This window comes from Ictalurus furcatus, chromosome 5 (assembly GCF_023375685.1).
Source record: "Ictalurus furcatus strain D&B chromosome 5, Billie_1.0, whole genome shotgun sequence".
In the NCBI taxonomy this organism is placed as follows: domain Eukaryota; kingdom Metazoa; phylum Chordata; class Actinopteri; order Siluriformes; family Ictaluridae; genus Ictalurus; species Ictalurus furcatus.
In genome coordinates, this window is record NC_071259.1 from 25,510,587 (window position 1) to 25,535,925 (window position 25,339).

Sequence of the window (25,339 nt, forward strand, 5' to 3'; positions counted from 1 at the left end):
AGAATCCAAGCCTGCTCTGTTTTTTTTTCTTTTCTTTTCTTTTCTTTTCTTTTCTTTTCTGAACCACTTAGCTTTCCTGCATAGGAGTTTTCCATGCATATCTGACACATACATCTGACTCGTGGAAATCAAAGCTCTGACATGCAGGAGGAGTCTGATCATTGTTTGAATGGAGACGTATTAGAAGCAGAAAGATGTTCTAGCCCCGGGCTGTTTTCTTTACTCTCATGGGCCTCTCTTGGGCTTCTTCATGCTCACTTAAGTGCTGTGCTGGAGTTTCTGAGGAGCTGTTAGCATGTGGACTTGTGCTTGGATTGCAGTGTGGGAATGTAGAATGAACTGTAAAAATATTTTAGCAACTGGCCTGCGAGTTTGAGTGCATGCGTATTTAATTCTCGGTGTGGTGGTGTTTCACCATATCAAGGGAGACTTATGGATGCTTATTGATCTATATGAATTATGTATAAAAAAAAAAAATGGCTGGGATGCACAGGGAATTTGAGTTTGCAATCTGATTAGAACATCACCACAATTACCAGAGTATTAACACAACAGTCCCCTCTGAAAGTATTTGAACAGCGAGACCAATTCTTTTGTTCTTGCTATACACTGGAGACATTCATCTTTTGATTTCAAAACCAAATGTCTTTGTCACTATATACAGTAGCGAAAACAAAATAATTGGCCTTTCTGCTCCAATACTTTTGAAGGAGACTATACTGTATGTACAGTTACATTCACCATATGGCACACATTGGATCTAATACCTTTTCCTACAACTCCATTCATATATGAAAGCCAATGAAAACAAAAATCCAGCCTTGTGTGTATAAGACATGCATAAAAGTGGTCACAGTTGCTCTCCTCCCCCCTTCAGGTCCAGCAGGACGAGTTCTCGAGGATTACTCGCTCATCTCTTCTCCTCCCGCTTCCCTGAAATCCGTGATGACCTCAACCAAGTAGCCGAACTTCTCGACCCAGATGAGCCTGTGAACTTTGACCCCCACAGAGAAGAGGCAGATCCACTGCAAGTCAATAGACTCCTCCTTCAGTTCCTGGCTTTTACCAGGTATTTATGTATTCGTGTATTTAAACTACATGAAATCTACATGGTCTTGTGAAAATTATATTTTAAAAGGTTTCAGAAGTATACTAATAATGTGAACGTTTTCAGCAGGTGACATTGGTAATATTATAAGTCGCAAAGTAAAATATTGGAAATAGAAAGCAATAATAATTCTTTGTCAATGTCTTACTTCACATCATTGGTATGAGCTGCCATTTTATTTGTGAAAAAAGACAGAAACAGAGTTTCTATCTCTTCCTAGGAAGCGTGTGACACTTTGATTAAGTTGTCCCTTTTGACATACAGATACAGATTCCTCACTCACCTGCCTGCTGAAGCCACAACCAAAATGCCAACCAGGAAAAAATCCCCTTGGGCTTATTATTTAGGACATGATTCTAATATTATTGCAAACCCTTGCTTTTTTCATTACAAAAGAGATGCATTGATCTCAAAACTGATATTAGGTATTGGTCAGATACCATGGCCAATTACTCAGAATGCTCCAATACCAACATCCAATACCACATGATACTAGTGTACGCGTCACACTCATGAATAGACGAGATGAAAGGGCAGCGATCTGGGTGTATTTCACAACTAATGATAGCAGGCCAAGAAAATCAGACTGCACTGAAAAATAATATCTAGTGGAGGAACTACAGCATCTTTGTACAATGCAAGTAAGCTATTAAAACATCTTTAAGGCTTTTTAAGAGAATCTTCCATTCAGATTGCAATGATGGCTGACCTGAGAGTGCAGAGCAGTATCAGCAAGTGTGAGCAAAATGTGTGGGGGGTTGCCGTGAATTACATGAGCATGGAGCAGCGAAGCAGAACACGTTGCACATGAGAGCACTTCAATTCTGCGAGCACTGAGACATTTGCTCATGATTCACGGTGCAATTCATGGCAAAGACATAACATCAGAAAAGAAAATTTAATATAACAGCTCTTACCCAGTATGTTGTTCTTGACAATCAGTCACTATTGGTTATTGACAGTGGGGGATCCTTACACAATGAAAAAAATAAACATACTTTATGTTTAGCTGTTAAGAAGCACTTTTAAATGACTATAAACCGAAAGCAAATTCCTCATACGCTGAGGGATACTTGGCCAATAAATCTGATTCTGAGTCTGACTTTATGAAGTGAAACAAAACTCATGCTTCTCCACTGCAACCCTGCTCCCTCTAAAGTAACTAATGTAGGTAGCTAATCCCATTCAATTAAAGTAGCTTTTAACTAGTGAATGCTACATCGAGTGAGCCTTTCCAACTGTTTAAACCAGAGAAAACAAAGCTGAATAAAAGGCCATTTGACATCCACGATTGATTTAACACTAATTTCGGTCTCAGCAGGGGCAGCTCAATGGGTCTTTCAAGGATTAAAAAAAAAATCAACATAAGATTTCATTTTTGGTATCCAAATCATCCTATTTGTGGTTATGTAAGATTTTATGTTTTTTTTTTTTTTTTTTGATATTTGTCAAACTGAGTGCAACAGCACCACCAGCATTCGTAAAAAACTTATTCTTGTGTTATCACCAGCAATGTTAAATTAACATCTTAGTCTTTGTCGTGTTATGTGTGACTATCCTTGTGCAGAATAGTAAGACTAGTTTAAAGAAATGATTTAAAAATATATATTTGAAGGAAAATATGTACTATCACACACACACACACACACACACACACACACACACAGAATGTTCTTTCACACGGCTGATCTTTTTTGCATTAGTATAGGATGAATTTCGCTACACAAGGGAATATTGCTGCACTGTACATCCCTGATTACTGATATTAGTGTTTACAGCAGAGAGCAGGACAGTGCAGTACAGGCAATATTTGTGCACAGTTTCACAATCGATGAATGTGAATCTATGTTTTTTTTTGTGTGTGTTTGTTTGTTTTTATCTTGAAGCTTAAGCTATTTTTATCCTTAAAGCATCCCTGAATGCAGTAACAACATGGACGAAGCTGTACAGCTGCACAACTACACAACTGACCCATGTTTTTAATGCTAACCTGCTACTCCAGAGGGATTTTTCACACGCAGCTTATTTACAGGGGCCGGACAAATTCTAGAGAAAATTTGGACGAGTTCAAGAGTTGCATTCTCAGACCCCACTGTGTCTGTCCACGTGTGTGTGTGTGTGTGTGTGTGTGTGTGTGTGTGTGTGTATATATATATATATATATATATATATATATATATATATATATATATATATATATATATACCTACACACACACACACACATATATAATGTGTGTGTGTGTGTGTATATGTGTGTGTATATGTGTGTGTGTGTCTATAGCACCAGGTGACTCATACACAGAGCTCTAAAACAGCTTCTTTTTTTTTCTTTTTTTCTTTTTTTTTTGTAATTCTATGTCCTCTAGTCTGATGCCAGTTCATTTGCCAACCAGAATCACTTTTAGGCCAGAACTGGTGTTTCAAAAGATATTCTGCCATTCTATGCGTCAATGATAATGTATTGTGGTGTTATTACTTATTTATTACATTGTTATTACATTACTTAGGCTGAGACTATAGCTAGGGCATGCTGAAGTTTTACTTGTAAAGTAATGCTCCAAAATAGGACTAGTCTCAAGTGAGTCTGGTAGAGAAATAAAATATTCACAGCTTCAAATTTCAGAGAGTGTAACAAGCTTTTTCCATTCCCTAACACTCACTGTGTAAATCTGAAGCTCTCAGCACTTATCTGGCATGTCAGGCTGTTTTTAGCCGTTGATTGTCTTTCTCTTACTAACAAACACATCATCCTGTCAGCTTGTACAGTAAAAGGGACATGAGCAGAGTTTGTGTTTCTGTTACCCACAGCACCGACTTTTTGGTTTGTTCTGTTTTTTACTAAAACTGCTAAAATATCACAAATGCACAGTACTTCCCTGATATCAGAGAAATGAGAAAGTGATGTATGAGCTTATGCCCATTTTACTCTTATGTTATCATGTCTTTTTAGCCTTTTTTTCAGCAGTATGTGAAAGGAAAGAAGGGTAATATTTGGTTTTATTGCTCTTCTCTGTGCATTGTGAAAACAGATAAGCCTGGGGTAGAGTTTTTCACAATTTCTCTTCTTTTTCATTCTTTTGTTAGCCATCTGTAATAGACAACACAAATTGTCAATGGTTTGATGGTTAGATCATATATATATATATATATATATATATATATATATATATATATATATATATATATATATATATATATATATATACACACGCGCACACACACACACACAGAGTAATAAATCAGGATCATATGTGGCTATATTTCCTGGATATATTTCCTAGAACGGACGTTATACAAGCTAAAACATAAATCCAGTGTTTTTCGTACTGCAGCATGCATTCTGTGAGGGGAAAAATGACACCTGCGCCTTCACACGTACACTCTCATTACCTAATTATATTTGAAAGTGATTTTTATTGTTGGTTTATTTCAATAAGCTTTCCTATACCCTCAGGCCTTCATGCACTTTTTTTTTTTTTCACACAAATGCATAGATTACGTGGAGGGTCCACCATACAAGTCACTATGAATTATTATACTATACATTTACATTTATTCACTTAGCAGACGCTTTTATCCAAAGCGACTTACAAATGAGAAAGATACAAGCAAAGTACTATAGAACTATACTATAGTACTATAGAAATGAGAAGTAAAGAATTACACGCATCTGTTTTTTTTTTTTTTTTGTTTTTTTTTTGTGTGTTTTGTTTTATTTTTATATATATGTACAAGTCTTATATTTTGTGGAGCTTCTGCCATACAAGTCCATGTTGCAATAGAAACTATAACCATTAGCGCGAGCTCATTAAATATTAACCTGTTATGCTACAGCCAGAGCTAGTGTCTGAGCTGTGTGGTTATACAAAACCAATCTGACCAATCAGTTTCAAGAATTCAACCATGCTGTTATATCATGTATTATAATGAGCATGTTAATATAAACCTGTGACTTGTCTTGCAGCTGGAACTTCTGTCAGATCTGCTGATATAGAAAATTAATCAACACCAGATTCGAGAATCCGACGTCACTGTGATATAATTAAGAATAAGAGGAGCTTGTTGTAAAGGATTTTGTTATAATGGATGAATCCAATCTGGTTGATTGGCTCAGAGGTCAACTCGCATTCGGAGTGAATAATATGTAAATTTCTGTGTTCTGAAACCGTTTGTGTGTACACATAAATGTGTGTGTGTGTGTGTGTGTGTGTGTGTGTGTGTGTGTGTGTGTGTGTGTGTGTGCTCGTTCAATTTTGGCTTTATCTAATGGTAAGTGATAGATTGCTAATCTTCCCACAGAAGGCAAAGAAAGCAATCATCCTTCCTTAATCTGCCTCTTTGTTCTAATTTATCCTGTCTAATAGAGAGATGCTCTTTAGCCCTCTCAGCTCAGAAATGTCACTGCAGTCATTGATTAATTATTTTTTTTCCCCCCACTTCTTTTATTTATATATTTATTTGGTCTTGGAAGGTGGAAGGTTCAGGGCTGCAAGGCCATACGGCGATGAAAAGAACGCAAGGCTGAGTGAACATTAGTTATACTGTATAAAGTGCTGCTGGATCATAATGGACATAATTAATTTTCATTATGTTGAGTCATGTTTTGGGTAACAGATCCAGGAGGGAAAAGCACACTTCAACAAATCACACCTAACTGTATTTATATTGATTTTTCTTTCCCGGGACAGCTAAAGGCCAAGGAGCAGTGCATTTGCAAGAAAACAATCCATCTTGTGTCCAGGAATTGCTGAGGCACCGCACGGTTTAAACTTCCGTTATAATTTACTCACTCATTCTGACAGAATTATGAGATCATAAATATAATGTCACACTGGAATGTGGGAATTTTAGTGACCTCCATAAAGGATGGAATTTTTATTTGTGATGAAAGCCTCTGCACTTACAGTTACATAAATCATCACAGCTTCTGTTGAAGCCATTGACTATTAATACTTTTAGCTTCTGTGCCTTTCATTTACCATTCCAGTTTCATATTCTTTTTTTGTTTTGTTTGTTTTCCAAGAAGTGTGGAATAAAACACTTCAAGGCATATAAATGCTATAGAAAATGAATCAAGGACCGGGTGGTGTGCTGTGGCCTGATGCCAAGTGGAGCTACTGTTACCATCGCAAAGTAGATTATTTTCCTATAACAGCACACCCCAAATTGTTTTACTCCACATGTACCACAGTGATTTGCTAACAAGTACCATTTTTAATTTATTAATGAATGTCACGTTGTGCTTTTTAACCTCTTATTGTTACACTGCAATAATGCAATAGTGATCACTTATTATAAACAGTTGCTCCCTCAACCAGCCTTAAGGTTGGTAAGACAGAAAAGCGTTACAGAGAGAACCAGTGGAGACTCCAGTGGGGGAAAACCTACTGGCCGTGTCCATAGTTTGGAGACATGTCCAAAAATGTTAAATATTGTTAAATGTCTCCTTACAGAACAACTGGTGTTTTTTCTTCTTCTTTTTTTTTTTATCTGTTTGTTATTAGCCTTGAATTATGTGGAACATTAGCCATACAAGTCTCTGGGAATGAGGTGTTACTATCGAAACAGTAGCATATTAAAACAAGTATAAAAATATAGGTGAAACTTTCTGTGATATAAACTTGTTATTTAAATTACAGCCAGTTAGCTAGGTAAGTACAGATTTAGTTAGCTAGTTAAGTGTAGACTAAGGAAATAGTGTTACGGCCGCAAAAAAAAAAAAAAAAAAAAAAAAAAAACCCACGTTGAACCTTTGGTGAATATTTAGTCCTTATATCAAAAGTAAAATTATTATTACAGTCTAGCTAGAATCTTTATTTTTTCTATATATATTTAAGTCTGTGCTAGCCGGGGAGTTATATGATGGCTTTGTGCTGCACTTTATTAGTCAGCTTAGTAAAAATACTTCTGCTGCTTTGGTAGATGTGTGTAGTGCAGCAGGCAATTCTGATTCGGAAAAGTGTGCTATAGTGGCATCATTGAGGTGCGTAGCTTGAAAACGTTTATTTTGCAAAGTCAATAGGAAGTATGGGTTCATTTCTGTTTCTGGTTGTTGAACCTACTTGTCCGCTGAGTAAGTATGAAGGATTATCCCAGGCACCCAAGATATTGATTCTCCACACCTTTTTTCACATTAGAAAAATCTTCAAGTAGATAAAGTACACTAGATAGTATGGCCAAAAGTATGTGGACACCTGACTATCATACCTCTACTGTATGTGCTTGTTGAACACCTCATTCCAGATTTAGTCCCCCTTCACTCTTCTGGGAAGGGTTTACACTAGATTTTGGAGCATGGCTGTGGGGATTAGTGCTAATTCAGCCACAAGAGCATTAGTGAGGTTGGGCACTGATGTCTGGTGAGGAGGGCTTTAGCACAGTCAGCATTCCAGGTCATCTCAAAGGTGTTCATTGGGGTTGAGGTCAGGGCTCTGTGCAGGCCACTCGAGTTCTTCTACACCAATCTTAACACACCATGTCTTCATGGAGCTCGCTTTGTGCATAGGGGCATGGTCATGCTGGAACAGGTTTGGGCCTCTTAGTTCCAGTGAAGGGAAATTGTAAATCTACAGCATACAAAGACATTCTAGACAATGATGTTCTTACAACATTGTGGTAACAGTTTTGGGAAGGCTCCCATATAGGTTTGATGATCAGGTGTCCACTGGGTAGCTGTGGAACGATAAGTAATCATTTTGTATGGCTTCAGTTGTTTTTGCATTCAGCACTAAATGGCATATTTGCTTACCCAGAATTCTTTGAATTCTTTGTTTCCCAGGGTCCATCAGGCAGGTGTGGATATGGAATGGCCGAGCATGGTACATTTTACTTTTCAGCTGTACCGCTTCCCTCCTGTCACCACACAGCGCCTCAAGCTTGTGGCATCTGAGGCCAGTTCGAGGCCTGATTACCCCTGCATTCTGTCTGTTACTAACAGGGATGGCAGCATTGGATCAGGTGAGATCAACCTCATCATGCTACATCCGCTTGGCATTATTTAACCCTTATTTTCTGCTCAGTACTTAGCAAAGGATGTGTATTTACCCATACAATCTGTTATGATTTTATAGCAGAAGTTATATTTATTCCAGAACATAATCTATACTAATTTACATTCTTCACTGGATAATTATGGGCTCTTAGCTTCAACAACAAAAAAAAAAACTCTGTTTTGGGGTTTTATATAAAATCTTCAAGGCTTGTGCTAGAACAATAAAAATGTTGGAGAACATTAACAACAGAGCAAACTGAAGTTATGTCTCTGACAAAGATGGCATGCTTTCTGAACATATCAGGTTTTGCAAAATTGGATGGGGATTTGAGCAGCTGGCAGGTAACTGGTGCACTGTGCAGCAAAATGAACACATATGGTGCTGGTGGAGCTGTCGTTATATATAATCAATATATCGTGCCTTGCATAAGTATTCACCCCCGTTGAATTTATGAACAATTTGTGTTACAACCAGGAATTAAAATGGACTTAGCTGAGATTTTGATTTTGATTTGCTTAGTAAGTCCAGCCTTTGCAGCTGGTTAATTCAAAACTAAAATATAAAGGTTAATTAAATAAAAAACAGCATGTGATTGGCCGATTTGATAACTGCAAAAATTAGCAGAGGTACAGGTGTTCCTATTAAAGTGAACAGTGAGTGTATTTATATATTCATTTAATGGAATAGAATATGAAGCATTAGGTGATGAGTGTATGGTCACTGTAGTTCTTTGCAGTCCTGTTGGCAGTTACTGGGTATCAGAAAACAACTGCCTGGTGCTTAATATCATCACAGGTCTCTCAAACCACCTGAAACCCACACTAGTTCACTTCAAGGGTTTCCCACGCAAGCAATATTTCAGTAGAAATACTCTTTTATTTATTTATTTATTTATTTATTTTTATTATTATTTTATTTTTTTTTAAGGTAAAGAGAAGCGGCCAATGTGTCTGTGCTTTTATTTTTAAAGATAGCTTCTCAAACACACAGGACCTGCTGAATAGTGTTAAAAGAACTAAAGCAGAATGACTCAGTGATGCTCTTGTTGTTAGTGAGACACCCAAGCTGGCACGGTGGGCTTGTTCTCCTGCCAGGAGCACTCATTAGCCTCTCTTCTTGTGTCCGCCATTTATTAGCACTAACTGTGACCCACAACTCAACGAGGCTGCAATAAAACTGTACCTTTTTTTCCCCCCCCTTTTTTTAGTCATTAGGAGCCATGATGTGTGTTTGCCCACCTGCCACACATGTATTTGGTACTTCAGCCTTTTGCAATAATGAATGGGCAGTGGTAGGCAGGAAACATATACACTGTGTGTGTGCGCGTGTGTGGTTAGGCTGCTTTCACAAGGACATTTTTGGCATCAGTTAGAAAACACATTAGTATGCATGGCTGGTTTGTTGTAGGCGTGTTTCAGACAGACTTTTCTTTTTCAGAAATATAAATGCTGTTTTATCCTCTAGCTATTATTTCTCACATTTTCAGACAAGCACCCAGTGTCGAGATGTGTATTCAAGATCTCATTCAGAATCCGAAGCAATATTTATCAATTCCGCCTACCTATAATATTCCTATAATACCTATAATATCTGTATTGCTTTATTTTAGAAAGAAGGTTTCTTTGTATTTCATCATAGCTCAAGTGCTGTTATTATGCCAGCCACACATCTGCCTCCTCAAAGTAAAATGTGTGTATTTCTGTGTATACTCTGACAGGCCCTGATTTACTGAGATCCCACATTTTGATAAATTGTCTGTGCTGTTAATGGGCATGTATGTAGTGGGTGTATTTGAGTTCTCAGGGATGGGGATCTTCTGAAAAACTTACTAATGCAGCACATTGATATTAAAGTCAGTAAGTCATTAAAGTCAGTAAGTTTGTAAGTTTTATTGGTAAAACAAAATCGGACTTTGGGATTTTGATATTCTGTCCTTGCATTGCACTTTTGAGATATTACTCAATTCTGGATAGCGTCTCTCAATGTGTTTCTCTTGATACGTGATATAGTAATATGACGGCTTTGCGCCAAACGCGTGTTCTTGCCTGTTCCTGATTCTGAAAATCATCTTAGTCATCGGTGCACATATAGTAAAAGCTGATATACAGTAGTTTGTGTCCCGACGATCTGTGGCTGGATGGCAAGCCAGCAAAGTTCATCTCTGGGTGGGAGGCGTGGCATACTCTCTCTCCCCTGTCGATCACGGCAGCACTAGCCAATCACTGGCATCTGTCAGCTTGTGTATGCGGAAGAGGGCAGATAGTGCTTATACACTTCCCTTTGTCGCAGCATGAGCAGCCATTTGAAAAGATGCCATTGGCTGGCTTCACGTGTCACATGAACATTGCTGTCGACTGTTATATCGGCAGCCTACTGAACCTACTTGCTTACTGGGCAACTATGAATAATTTTAGTTTTTGTTTTTTTTTTAAACACAAAATCTGCTCCTCCTGAGGCACCTGGGTTACTGAATTGTCCGCTTCTTAACCACCATTTTCAGCCATAACCTTGCGCTGGCATTCTTCTCACTCAAATCATTGGCAAAAGGTGTATTTCCTGACTATCAAAATGCTCTTGTGAACATTTGTTGACCAGAAGCCCTTAAACAACAGCCTCTGTGTCCATTTACAATCCCGTGTGTACAGTACATCTGACCATTTCTTCACTTCTCCTCTTCTCGCTCTGTCCTCATCTCTGACTCAGTGTCTTGCTGAGACAGTGTGCAGCTCTGCGTTGTCATCCCAGCAGCCCTCTGCCTGCCTGCTGAGAGAGTTAATGGTGCGAACAGTGAGGGGGAATGGAGAAGCTGAGATAGGCAGCAGGAGCAGGGAAAGAACATGGAGGACAGTGAGAGAGAAAAATGGAGAGCGAGAGAGAGTGAGGGGAAAAAAAGTACTACAAATGTACTGCAATTGAAAATTTTGGAGTTCATATGGGGTGTCATTTGTTCCCCATGCTCTCACTTGCCCTATTTGTGTGGATTGGATACAAGCTATAAAAATACATATTCCTGCTATAGATTGCATGTTATTGGTGGCAGCAGCAGTGAGGATAACTTCCTCCCACACAGCCAGTTGAAATACTCAGCTGTAGATTAGTCAAGACAGGGGAATGTAAAAGATGTGAGTGTGTGTGTGTAGGAGGCCATTTTTCGAGTTAGACCGGGTTACACGTGAGGCCTGGAGGATTTGATTCTAGCTTTCAGAGACCTCTTTGTTCCTCATTTGAGTGCTTACTCAGAAGTGAATTTACTGTTATGGGTCAGATGTCATGTGTGAGTCATGTTTAAGTGTGCCTGACTGACACCAGGTTATATAGACATCACGCATGAGACAATGCACTAAAGCCATGATATGAGACATATCCCAATACAGGCTTCATGAAAAGATAGACTATTACATTTTAATACATTTCATTTATAATGACAAATTGAATCACTGCAATATCAATACTATTGTATTGTATGAAAAGTAGGTCAGGATTTATATTATAAGGTGTATCTGCCCCCTATTATTAACCTTGTTTTGATCGCTTTTCAATATCATAAATATATTTCATGGCAACATTTTTATTCTGAAAAGATTGTTGGGGACAAATTCATGTCGTTAGCACTCCTATTGCTGTGTGACATCCACCTGAAATGCAAGACTGTATCACACTTAACAATTTAACTCTACAGATGAGGAAAACAATCATGATTTCATTTTGTATTTTTCCTCATTCCACCAAAATGAACACACAATGTGCTTCTGAATCATTTTTAGATGCGAGTATGACTTGCATGAAGTGCAGCACACAGGTGTTGATTTCAGGTGTTGACAGCTGCATCTCAAACACACAGTCAAACCAGCCATGGTAGAAACCAGAGTGCATGTATATATGGTGGTTTGCAGTAAATGCCCTTTGGATGGTTACACTATGGATCTTCTGTGAATTCTGAATAGTCTGCAAACGTTGCACAGTAGTGTAATGTTTCAGTATTATTTTTTTTTTCCAAGTTCATATGGGCCAAATTTTATTGTAGAGGTGAAAGACTAGGTTTTATTTCTTCTGTATTCTGAATCATTATAATTTCTCTGTACTGACTATTCAAAGGCAATCGTCACAAAAATTGTCCTGATAATCACTTTAACGGAATAAATGTTTCTACTAAAACAGAGATCATGAATAATAGTGTAGTAATATTAACCCAAAGTTTCTGTCTGTTTGTTTGATGTCTTTTTATCAAGTGAATTTTACGAAGCAATAACACAATTTAATAATACTCTTTTTTTTTTTTTTACTAGAGTATTTGAGATCTACCCATAATACTGTTTTCTTGTTAATTATATTTACCGTGCTTTTATATTTCTCATCAGTGATTTACATAAAATCCAAACGTTAAGTTACGCGAAATCCCAAGCTTCTTGTGTACTTTGTTAAAAAGTTTACAGGACAGTATTCAGAGTTGAGTTATGCATATGTAATGAGGATTTAATACTGAAATTGTGCACATCGATAATCAGTCCTCTGATTTAACTACAGACTTAAGCACTACTTGGACGGTTGCGCGGGTGTCACAAACACAGGACAGAGTTTGACAAAAACAAAGGCACGTCTCAGTTACAAGCAATTCTGACCATGATCTTAAGTTGAGCTTAACTCTCAATAGCAGATGCAGCATTTTTCATCTCTGCATAAGCTTCACACTTTCTGTCACTGTACTTCTAGTTCATCATGCAAAAGCAAAAAAATTAAAAAATGAAAAAAACCAGAATGTGCTATCAAGTACTATTTTATAAGCTGCCAAATACTGAGGGTGGAAGCCATATTCTTAAATTAAACCAAATTTGCTGTGATACACGTGTTCAATTAGACTATTCATTAAGCAAAATATTGGTGATATACTATACCCCTGTTAGATATTATGTTTGCGGGTTACAACAAAGAAAAATTCAGTCTGCTACTACAATCCGTATTTTCTATCCTCATATTTTTTGGCCCCAAAGTCAAGAACTTTCCCAGGTTAAATATTAATGTAACATTTGAATGTTAGTCATTGAATATGGCCCATAAAGTATATTATAATGGTGATGTAGACTGTGTGTTGTGCTCTACATTCCCAGAAAAACACCAATTGATATGCAGCCCCAGTAGACACCATTACAATACACCACTGTGTGTCTTATTTTTAAATAGGCAGGTGACCGTGTCTATGCATATTTTCATGTTAAATAAGACATGGCTTTTTGTTCAAAATTTATTCACCACTCCACCACTGAACTGTGGTATGTTATCAATATATATAAATATATTGACTGTAGTTGAAGCTTGAAATTGTCCTATTCTTTTAACATGTGATTTTTTTTTCTTCATTCTAAAAATAAATGCTTGATATGAAGAAAGTTATCTGCCAATAGAACAAGAAAATTAAGTAAATCTCTGAATATAGGATTAAGATTTTCACTTGCAGTGCAACTTTAGGAGAACTCTTTCCAATGTCATGGGTGATGTTATGCATTTGAAAATGACAAAGAAATTCAACCAAGGAACAGATAGTTCTGGATTAAAATGAATAACCGCACTGTGCTGTACCACAATATCCAGGGGGAAAAAGAAGAAAAAAAAAAAACCCTTTTAATTGCTGCAGTTTCAGCTGACAGACTTTGGAGTCAGTGTTATTCTTCAGTTATTGTAGCTTATTGTCTTTTAATGAATGCTATATTTGCTATTGTTTGAACAGTCAGATATGGTTATTAGAGACAAAAATAACTATGGAAGCGTTAATGAATAAATCCTTATAACCGATGCATTTACAGTGTTGCAGTTACCATGACACCCCTAATCTTAAACTCTGTCCGCTATATCATTATACATTCATAAGCAAGCTGTAGGGATTTAACATAACAATATAATGCATGCAGAATAGTTGCATTCATTTTTCTAAGAATATACAACGATCAGCTATAACTTTAAAACTACCTGCCTTATATTCTGTAGCTCCCACTTGTGCCACCAAAATAGCTCTAACCCATTGAATCATGGACTTCAGAAGACCTCTGAAGGTGTGCTGTGGTAACTGGCACCAAGATGCTTGATTGAATTGAAATTTGGGGAATTTGGAGGCCAAGTAATACACCTTAAACTCTTTGTCATGTTCCTCAAAGCATTCTTGAACACTTTTTGCAGTGTGGTAGGGCGCATTATCCTGCTGAAAAAGGTCACTGCCATTAGGATTACCTTTGCCGTTAAGGTGCGTACTTTGTATGCAACAATGTTTAGGTAGGTGGTACATGTCAAAGTAACATCCACTTGAATGCCAGAACCCAAGGTTTTCCAGCAGAACTTTCTTCCATTGCTCCATGGTCCAGTTCTGATACTCGTGTACCCATAGTAAGTGCTTTCGGCAGTGGACAGGGGTTAGTGTGGGACATGCAGATACATATGACCTTACGCAGCAAGCTGTGATGCACTGTGTGTTCTGACACCTTTCTATCATAGCCAGAAATAACTTTTTCAGCAATTTGTACTACAGTAGCTCTTCTGTGTGATCGGACCAGATGGGCTAGCCTTCTCTCCTGATTCGCGTCAGTGAGCCTTGGGCGCCATGACCCTGTCACCGGTCGTCCTTCCTTGGACCACTTTTAGTAGGTACTAATCACTGCATACTGGGAACACCCCACAAGACCTGCCATTTTGGAGATGCTCAGTCCCAGTTGTGTAGCCATCACATTTGACTTGTTAAATTGCTCAGATCCTTACACTTGCCCATTTTCCCTGCTTCCAACACATCTACTTCCAGAACTAACTGTTCACTTACCGCCTAATATATCCCACCTCTTGACAGGTGCCACTGTAGTGAGATAATAAATGTCATTCACGTCACCTATCAGTGATTTTAATGTTATGACTGATCAGTGTATTGATCTTCTGGGATACTGTATATATGTATATTAATTTCTTCACTATATCCTCTCATCTAGCTGTTTCGTGTGTGTGTGTGTTTCAGGTCCTCCTGGGCTGCAGTTGCAGTACTGTGTCGATCCTGCCTTCCTAAAGCCTGGTGAGCGTATATGGTTTCTCCGCTACCTGGCACTGCACACCCTGCACATAGACGTGTGGGACAGCGACTCGTTACTGCTCATCGGATCTGCCGCCGTTCAGCTGAAGGTTCACCATTTACACACCTGAGACACACTAAATCACTGTTTCGAATTACACTAATACAGCTTTAACCATGTTCACATTAGTGAGCGACAGCTGGCCTGTCATTTCCTCTGAGGGTGCATGACTCAGCGCTCCTTTTCCGACATCATTTACATTTATTCATTTGGCAGGTGCTTTTATTCAAAGTGACATACAAGTGAGTTACAATCAAGCATGGAGCTGAACAAATGAGTAGACCTAAGGGCTAGAGTAACAGTGATATGTTTCAAATTTATTTTAGCATAAAATATGGCTGCATGAGACAAACTTGTACTGACAACTTCCTCGAACTTTTTGAAAAACCATGGATGTTACAGGCTCTCTGAAACACCTCTGATGAAGCCTTAACCAGGTGTAACAAAACTACAAAAACGGATTTCTATATATAATATTTCTATAATACCTACACAATGTCACCTCAGTTACTCTTCTGACAGTTAAACAGATAATTATACCACAACATTGCTGAATTCTTAAATCTGATTCATCAAAAGGTGTTGATTAATGCCACATAACAAACACAGGCTTATATTAATATGTTTGTTCTAATATAATACTGTTTTTATAGTACAACACGTCAAGTGGCTTTTATTGTCATTTCAACCATATACAGCTGGTACAGTACACAGTGAAACAAACAACGTCCTCCAGGACCATGGTGCTACATAAAACAACACACTAACCACATGAGACGACACATAACTAAATAAGACCTACACAATCTACATAAAGGGCACATGCAAATGTGTGCAATAACACAAGACTACTAAACAGTAACTAATAAAACAGGACAATAGGGACAGTAAGTGACAGTGTAGTGCTGTGAAGTACACAGTTCTAGTGTGAAAGTGTCAGATATAACAGGTAGTGCAAAAAGAATAACAATATAATAAAAAATGTGGTGAATATAAGCATAACATAGTATGACATAGTATTCAGCAGATTAGCTTATATCATATGCCTTTGCAGAAAGTAGAGAGGCCTCTGGGCTTTCTTACTTATGGAGCCAGTGCTGAGGGACCAGGTGAGGTTCTCTACCAGGTGAACACCAAGGAATTTGGTGCTCTTGACAATCTCCATGGAGGAGCCGTCGATGTTCAGCGGAGAGTGGTTGCTCTGTGCTCTCCTGAAACCAGCAACACCTCCTCTCTGTATGCAGACTCGTCGTTCTTGCAGATGAGACCCACCACAGTCCTGTCATCAGTGAACTTGATGATGTGATTGGAGCTGTGCATTGCTGCACAGTCATGAGTCAGCAGAGTGAACAGCAGTGGACTGAGCACACAGCCCTTGGGGGTCCCCATGCTCAGTGTGGTGGTGCTGGAGATGCTGTTCCCAATCCGGATTGACTGAGGTCTCCCAGTCAGCAAGTCCATAATCCAGTTGCAGAGGGAGGTGCCAGCAGGTTCAGCTTTCCAATCAGGTGCTGAGGAATGATTGTGTTGAACGCTGAACTGAAGTCTATGAACAGCATTTGAACATAGGTGTCCTTTTTGTCCAGGTGGGTGAGAGCCAGATGTAGGGTGGTAGCGATGGCACCATCTGGTGAGTGGTTGGGACAATATGCGAACTGCAGGGTCTTGATGTGCCTCATGTTAGCCTCTCGAAGCACTTCATGATGCTGGGTGTGAGTGCAACGGGACGGTAGTCATTGAGGCAGGATACTGAAGACTTCTTCGGCATGGGGAAAATGGTGGTGGCCTTGAAGTACGTTGGAACATCGGTGCTGCTCAGGAAGATGTTGAAGATGTCAGTGAGAACATCTGCCAGCTGGTCTGCACATCCTCTGAGCACTCTGCCAGGAATGTTGTCTGGTCCAGCAGCTTTCTGTGGGTTGACTCTACATAGAGTTTTCCTCACATCAGCTGTGGTTAGACACAACACCTGGTCGTTGGGAGGATGGGTAGTCTTCCTTGCAGTCACATCATTTTGCGCCTAAAACCGAGCGCAGAAGTTGTTCGGCGCATCTGGAAGGAAGGTATCACTGTCACAGGTGGGTGATGTTGTCCTGTAGTTGCTGATGGCCTGAATGCCATTCCACGTGCACTGTTTGTCGCCGCTATCAGTGAAGTGACTGTGGATTTTCTGGGCGTGCATGCACTTTGCTTCTCTGATGGCCCAAGACCGTTTGGCCCTTGCTTTTCTTAGGACTGCCTTGTCACCTGCCCTGAAGGCAGAGTCTTTGGTCCTCAGCAGTGCACGCACCTCTGCAGTCATCCACGGCTTCTGGTGGGAGCGTGTGGTGATGGTCTTGGAGACAGTGATGTCATCAATGCGCTTGCTGATGTAGCTGGTCACTGATGCCGTGTATTCCTCCAAGATGGTGGAGTTGCTGTTGGTTGCAGCCTCCCTGAACATGTGCCAGTCAGTGTGCTCAAAACAGTCCTGAAGAGCAGAGATGGCTCTTGCTGGCCAGGTTTTCACCTGCTTCAAAACCATTTTGGAGCATCTGACGAGTGGTCTGTATGCTGGGATTAGCATAACAGAGATGTGGTCTGAGTAGCCTAGGTGGGGGCAGGGATGTTTGTGTAGACAAGAAAGATCCAGTGTGTTCGCCCCTGGAATTTAGGGAGCACTGATTTGAGATCCACATAGTTGAAATCTCTGGCGATGATGAACAGTCCATTTGGGTTTGTGTTCTGCAGTTCGCTAATAGCCCCATACAGTTCACAGAGCGACTCCACAGAGCTTAGCGCTGAAGGGAACGTCCTTAAGTCTAATAGTAAACAGTTATTAGACTGTTATACATGTGGTGTTAAATGTGTTCTTTTACAAAGTTAAATCACTGGTGTATCAGTATTTTTTTGCCATGTAATGTGAGCATGGTTTTAGATGCCACTCCAGTCACCAAAATTTACCCAAGACTTGTTGTCTCCAATTGTGTCTCATGGCACATCACCAAAAGCTGAGTCTAACACTAGGCTAACCTAGTGTCTAAGAGAGACTACCATCCATTCCCATCCTGATCTGACTGCAACTGGGTGTTAAACTGTCCAGAACACCCCCTTCTTCCCAGTCCCTCAATGCTATGAATGTTTTATACCTGACCTTTGTCGAGGTGAGCAGGGACAGCAAACTGCTGCAGAATTAATGAGATATGGATTTGAGTGCTCTGGATAATGGATTTAAACAGCTCTCTTAGGTAACACTCCCAGACTTTTAGTCCATGACTACTCTGCTTGGCTGCGTGCCCAGTGCTGGCATCCTGTTCAGTAGGCACATGTTAAACAGCAGATGCTGAATACCACAACAAAAGTAAAACACATGCAGGGACCTCTGTATCAACGTCATCAAAATGACAGCACCGAACAGAAATGGTGACCTTTTCAGGAAACACACAGGGGCAGATCAGACTTCTGATAAGCCTTTAGCCTCTTGTCATCAGATTGTGGCATTTGTCACCCAGCTGTGGACTACATGCTTGTTGCAATTGCACTTGTCTTGGTTTGTTTGTCTGGTGTGTGTCAAGTGTCTAGTCAACAGCTAGGTTAGCCACAAAGACTGTTGGAAGAATCCTTCAAAAAACATATTCTGATTCTTTAGGGGAAAAAAAAATTCTGATTGTTTTAATTACTTAAAATTACATGTAATGTGAATATAAACATTGTAAGCACGCCAACCAAGCTCTACATGTTCTCATTTAGTACCCAGAACTGAACAGTGTGTGCAAGAGGATCTTCTCAATTGCAAAAAAGCAGTGCATGTAGAACCTGGATCCAATTCTATCAAACATTTCTTCGGACATTATTGTCAAATGTTCAGTGATCTACACTCCTGGGCAACAAAAATAGGCCAAGTGGTCTTAACAACAAATTGGCAAGAATTAAACAAATGCACTCCTGAGACCTGTGCCGACATTTACTTTGACTGCAGTGAACTGTTTGGGGGAAAAGCTAGAAACAGGGAAATTCACTTCTATACTCTTTCTGTATGAAACGGTAAAATCATGATAATGGTTAAAATGTTTGATGTAAAATTTAAACTAACACATGTCTGGGTGTGTGAAATTCAAATAAAGTAAAAATAAAATAAAATAAAAAGCTCTCCGCAGGTTTACCCACAAAGCTTAAACACTTCACAAAATCAAAGGGAAAAGCTATTCCAAACTAGGTTACTTTATCTATTTGCTTAATTCTTGCTAATTTCCTGACCAATGATTTGTTGTTAAGACCATTAAAAGCTTAATATTTTTGCCATTTTTGGATTGGCCCATTTTAGTTTCTTTTTTTGCCCAGAAATGTAGTCTGAAGGCATGTCAGGAAGCACCTGAATTAAGAAATGTCCAGCAGTGAAAATCAGGATATGAGAACATAAAGTGGGCGAATTCTGAAGTGTATGTTGATTAAGCATGATTAAGCACTTAAAATCCCAGGGGTGGGGAAATCATTGACTAGCTCACTGGGCAACTCAAAGCTTCAATGTGCAACCCAGTCCAATGCTGTTCCTACCCAGAAGTCCAATTAACTAGACTAAAAGGTGACTAAAGTAATTTAATGCAAAAGTATGATGAGGTAATTATGTGCATTAATAAAGACCTGGGAGGATGTGACTTTATGCACCTTCAGTCTTTATACTCTCCTGGTAATGTCTCAGCGTGGCATGGTAGTGCAGCAGGTAGCATTGCTGCCTCACAGGGCTTCTCTTGCTCTGGTTAATGTCTTTACATGTTCTCCCTAGGCTACCAATTTGCCCATCCCTGCTGCGCGATCGTTTGAGTTATTGGTACAATTGGGCAAGAATTAGCATGATAATCTGCTCAATTAGCATTTGACTTTACGGTATCTTCAGGTGAGCTTTACTTGGCTGAAAGGATAATTTAGTAACCCTGTGAGAAATCACAAGACACTTTACTGCGTATTTGCCCACAAGGAGAAAAAAATCTGGCAGCGAGGGAAAATTAGAGAATTTTAAAAACCTTCTTCTCCCTCTTGTATGAGGAGAGCTTTTGGGTGATTTTATTTTATTCAGAGCAAGTCTAATATGCACAATATGCCACACTGTATAGAATCTGCCCTTTCTCTTGTCCATATGTCTTCATGGACCTCACTTTGTGCGCTGGGGCATTGTCATGATGGAACGGGTTTGGGCCTCTTAGTTGCCGCTGAAGGAAAATGTTAATGTTACAGCATATAACGACATTTTAGACAATTCTTAGCATCCAACTTTGTGGCAAATATTTGGAGAGGGCTCACATATGGATGTGATTGTCAGGTCTTCACAAACTTTTGGCCGTATAGTGTAGCTACAGTACATTTTGTAAATCACTTCCAGCTTTTTTTTCCTCTTATTGTTTGTCAATCCAAATATCCAGAGGACATCGGGTTTCTGCAATACTACTGTACAGCTCTGTCCTTTGGCTCAGTTTGCGCATCACAGCTCAGGTTTGCAGCTCACATCTACAAAAAATACATTCTCACAGTCAGGTCAATTTATGGTCAAATCGCTTTCTCACCCGAATCGAACACCGATAGCATTTCCTTGGGGGTGGGGGGCACCAGGATTGGATTGGATTGGATTGGATTGGATTCAAACTGACTAAACACTGCAATTGTAAAAGCACTGTAAATCAGCAAAATTGTCTTTTGCATTTAACAAGTAATGAACCAACTCCCAACCATAATTATGTTAATGCCTTCAAATGACACTTCATTTAGCATCTGTCAGTATACTGTAAAGGTACAATGCTGAAGTGTGCTTAATTCTATACAGTCACACTATCCACACTTATTGATTATTCCAGTGCTTCACAGGTCTAGACTGTCTTAATTAGGCTGTGGATAAGAAGCCAGACAGTGTTTTCTGTCACTCATTCTCTCTCTCTCTCTCTCTCTCTCTCTCTCTCTCTCTCTCTCTCTCTCTCTCTCGCTCTGTGGCCATGCATGGCCAGCGTACAGACCTCTCTGCCCACTGGGAGTTTTTTTTCCAGATGGCTGGTCTGCTATTCAGCCATACTTCCCTGAGATGCTTAATGAATATAGTCCCTGGTTGTGAGTTGTGCCTTTATCAGTAATAATCATCTTTATTAAATTTTAGTGCTACATAAAATATTACAAACGCAAAACACAAAGGTAATATAAAAACTAGTGAAGTGTCCGATAAGCTGTAAAATGTCGTTTAAAAAAAAAGATGCAAAACAAACATTTGTGTGCATGCATTAGATAGAATCAGTGAAGGAGTAAATTATAAAAGATAAAAATTAAATTAAAAAGTAGTTGAATGCATTAGTTAAACCAGTGAGGGGAAGAAAAATCTGAAAATATGCTGACTTGTTCTGTGTGTTCTGTGTGTGTGCAGCATCTGTTGCGTCAGGGTCGAGCCGCTGTACAGGTGATTCATGAGCTGGAGGTCATTAGCACTGAGTATCTGCAGGATGCCAGTCTGGCAAGAGAGCATGCAGGTGGGCAGAGGGCCATCCCTGCCATGAGTGTCTATACCATTGTCAAAGGCAGGCTGCATATCCGACTCGGCAACATCGGTAAGCTATGTGCTTTCGGTTTGGTCTTTCCATATGTGCTTTATGCTATTACTCTATATTCTTTTATTTTCATAACAGTACAATGGTGACATTTTTTTTCAGCTGATATAGGTACATGTACAGTCCCGAAAGTATTGGAATGCCAAGGTCAATATTTTTGTTTTTGCTATAGACTGACATTTGGGTTTGAGATCAAAATATAAATACAGTTACATTTATATAGTGCTTTTCTAGACACTCAAAGCGCTTTACATAGTATGGGGGGGTGGGGAATCTCTTCAACCACCACTTGTGTGTAGCATCCACCTGGATGATGTGATGGCAGCCATAGTGCGCCAGAACGCCCACCATACACCAGATATTAGTGGAGAGGAGAGAGTGATATAGCCAGTTAAGGGATGGGGATTATTAGGGGGCCAATGGGGGAATTTCACCAGGACACCTGGGTATACCGCTACTCTTTTACCATAAGTGTCCTGGGATTTTTAATGACCACAGAGCGTCAGGACCTCGTTTTAACGTCTCATCCAAAAGACAGTGCTGTTTTTACAGTGTAGTGTCCTTGTCACTATACTGGGGCATTAGGCCCCACATAGACCACATGGTGAGCGCCCCGCCCCCGCTGACCTCACTAATACCACTTCCAGCAGCAACCTTAGTTTTCTCCAGGAGGTCTCCTATCCAGGTACTGGCCAGGCTCAACCTGGCTTAGCTTCAGGGGGGAAACCAGGCACGAACTGCAGAGAGATATGGCTCTGACATAACTGAATACGAGATCAGAATTAGATAGATCAGAATTTCAGTTTTCATTTCCTGATATTTACATCTAGATGTGTTAAACAACTTAGAACATGGCACGTTTTGTTTGAACCCACCCGTTTTTCAAGTGTTCAAAAATACTGGAGCATGTGACTGATGGGTGTTTCTTGTTGCCCAGGTGTGCGCAGTTAGATTGATTGTTTAAACAATTAATAGCTTTGGATATCTACTCTTGGTTTGAGCCCTGGATTTTGACTATGAAGACTGCATTTGTTGTTTAAATGGATAAAGCAACATGAAGACCTGAAAGCTGTCTATGGGAGAAAAGCATTTTGTAGCTGAGAAAATAGGGAAAATGATCAGAGCCATTACACAAGCATTGGGCATAGCCAATACAATTTGGAATGTCCTGAAAAAGAAAGAAACCACTGGTGTACTAACAACCAGACATAGAACTTCTACAGACTTTCAACCATCTCCTTACTCCTACATACACTTTTGGCCAATATCACCCGCTCCTACAAATTCTCTAGACCAATTTTGCCCCCTTCCGCAGTCATTGTTTCTGTCCCCTTTGTTGGTTCCAAAATAAACCAAACTATTAATTCAAACCACAATGACCCTGATCAGGATAAAACAGTTACTGAAGATGAATGTCTGAATGTAGTAAATGCATTATGCACCACCACAAGAGTAAAGTGTCACATCAAGTGTGCAATCATGCTAATGAACCTGGCTGTTCTTTACTCTACAAGCTTCCCTATCCGTGACTTCTTTTGTTGGGTCCCTTGGGATGTCAGTTCTGATGTACACCTCTGGTGCCATTGGTGCTGTCTGGGTATCAACTAGTTGTGAGCTGTGATTATTGCGAGACTAGGAATTGCCTATGTTGTCATGACATCCTCTTTTATCTGGTGAATTTGTAAACTGTGACAATGAAGTTTATTGAGTCTTAATGGATTTTTGATTGTATATAAACTGAGATGAGTTTATTAGTTTATTTTTGAAAGTCTCATGTCTCTCACAATACATTGAGCAGTTTCAGTTTTTATTGCTGTGATTATAGAGACCGATAGCTGATTACTAAATCATACAATCAATTCAGGCAAAGTATACTTAACCCTAGGCAAGCTCCATAAAGCCATATAGATATGCATTAGAATATTTCTGCTAATTAGTATGGATAAGTTATGTTTGCTGTCACTAATTTATAGAAAAGGTGCATGTGCAGGATGTCTTAGTATAAAAGACTCAAATTATCACTAGAATCACAGGGTGACATTTATCAGTGTAGCTCTTTTTGTAGGTATGCTCCACAGCATTTATTTTTATAGCTCACTAAAGGCAAGTCACAGCTCTTTCCAGCCACAATCAATTAATTCATCCAAGACTCTTGAATAAAGAGCTCAGGCCTCTTTATCCAGGATTAGTGCTTTTGTCTGCAGTATTTGTTTCTTAATGAGAAATGGTCATTAGTCTGTTTGAGAACTCGATTTGGAATTTATCAGCTCAAAGAGTGAAAGCGATTTTTATCAGGCACGTCCCAGACTCCGTGAGGTTAAAGCTAAGGTAATTACCGGACAAATAATAAAGAATGACAAGTAAAAGAAAGCAGTAGGTCAGTTGTTCGCATATTTGTGGGCCTCTATCTGATTGCCATGTATTAATGCATAAATCAGAGTCCTGATTATTTTGAGTTAGGTTTTGATTGGGTGAAATGATATGAGGCTCTTCTGCTGGGTGATGCTCTTTGGCAAATGGGAAAACCCTTCATATGAAATAAAATTGTGACGTTTTCTAGTAGATATTGTTGTGTAGTACAGGTTTCCTGAACTGAAATATGTTTCTCTTTTGCACGTTTCTTCTTTTTTTTGCACCACAAGTCAAGTTTTCAAGTCACCCACAAAAGGGACATCACATTTAAAGATTTTACTTTAGATAGATGGTATCTGATTGCAAAGCAAGTTAATTAGGTTCATTTCAATTTCGCTGTGGCACCTAACTCTCCAACAACTTGATCAAATCGTGACAGTGACTGTATGAGCCAATACATAGCAAGGTTTTAGACATCTTTAGACAGACTGTTTTTAACAGCATGTTTGTTAAACTGGCACCTTACACAATATCTTTGCAGGAATATTGCCAAGGCAAGATTTAAAAAAAATAAAGAAATAAAAATAAAAAATTCCCACAAATTTCTGGTGCAATATTAATAGTTGCCTACAGTACGTGCGTCAAAGTATATTAGGCAGAGAAATACATTTTTGCCAAAATGTGTTTGTTTATTTTTTGTCTGTTTTTTGGCTGTTAGATTTCAGCTACACTGACAGCCAATGGGTTTTCCAGATGGCCACACAAATATACCTTTTTATTGCTTTTACTTTGGATCAGATGGCTAATGGACCATTCTCTTTGGCAATAACTTCAGGTTCTGTCTCCATGCTAAAACCACATACTGGCGTTTATGAAAACGAAACGTAGAAAAGCCTAATCGAATCTTCTTTCATTAATTTCAGCTCAAAGCAAACAGACAAGCTGATAATTAAAACAACTTCAAATCCTTAGGATGAATTAATTAAAGTATAATGGAGTAAACAAAATGCATCGTGGATGGATTTCGAGAGTTGAGCAGTTTAATGAGCCATCGCTGTAGCAACCGGCTGTTTCACCTGCATTCGGCAGACTGTTCTTTCCAGCTTTGAGAAGATGAACGGAGGCAGATGGAGCGAATGAAGATTAGGATTTCGTTCTTCTGCCCGCCTCTGGCTCCTCCACCACTCGGCTGCAAAAGCTTGATAAGCATGGCAGACTCTAAGCT

The 25,339-nt window shown here is 39.3% G+C and overlaps 1 protein-coding gene across 2 annotated transcripts in view; it reads left to right on the top strand.

Moving 5' to 3' along the window:
- The window catches only part of nphp4 (nephronophthisis 4), a 208,992-nt gene that overhangs the window by 145,813 nt on the left and 37,840 nt on the right, over positions 1–25,339 (top strand). For both annotated transcript variants that reach the window (XM_053625420.1, XM_053625421.1), the window contains exons 14-17: positions 878–1,069; positions 7,889–8,067; positions 15,091–15,251; positions 21,582–21,762. In XM_053625420.1, the coding sequence (XP_053481395.1) occupies positions 878–1,069; positions 7,889–8,067; positions 15,091–15,251; positions 21,582–21,762 (713 nt within the window). The remainder of the gene's footprint in view (positions 1–877; positions 1,070–7,888; positions 8,068–15,090; positions 15,252–21,581; positions 21,763–25,339) is intronic.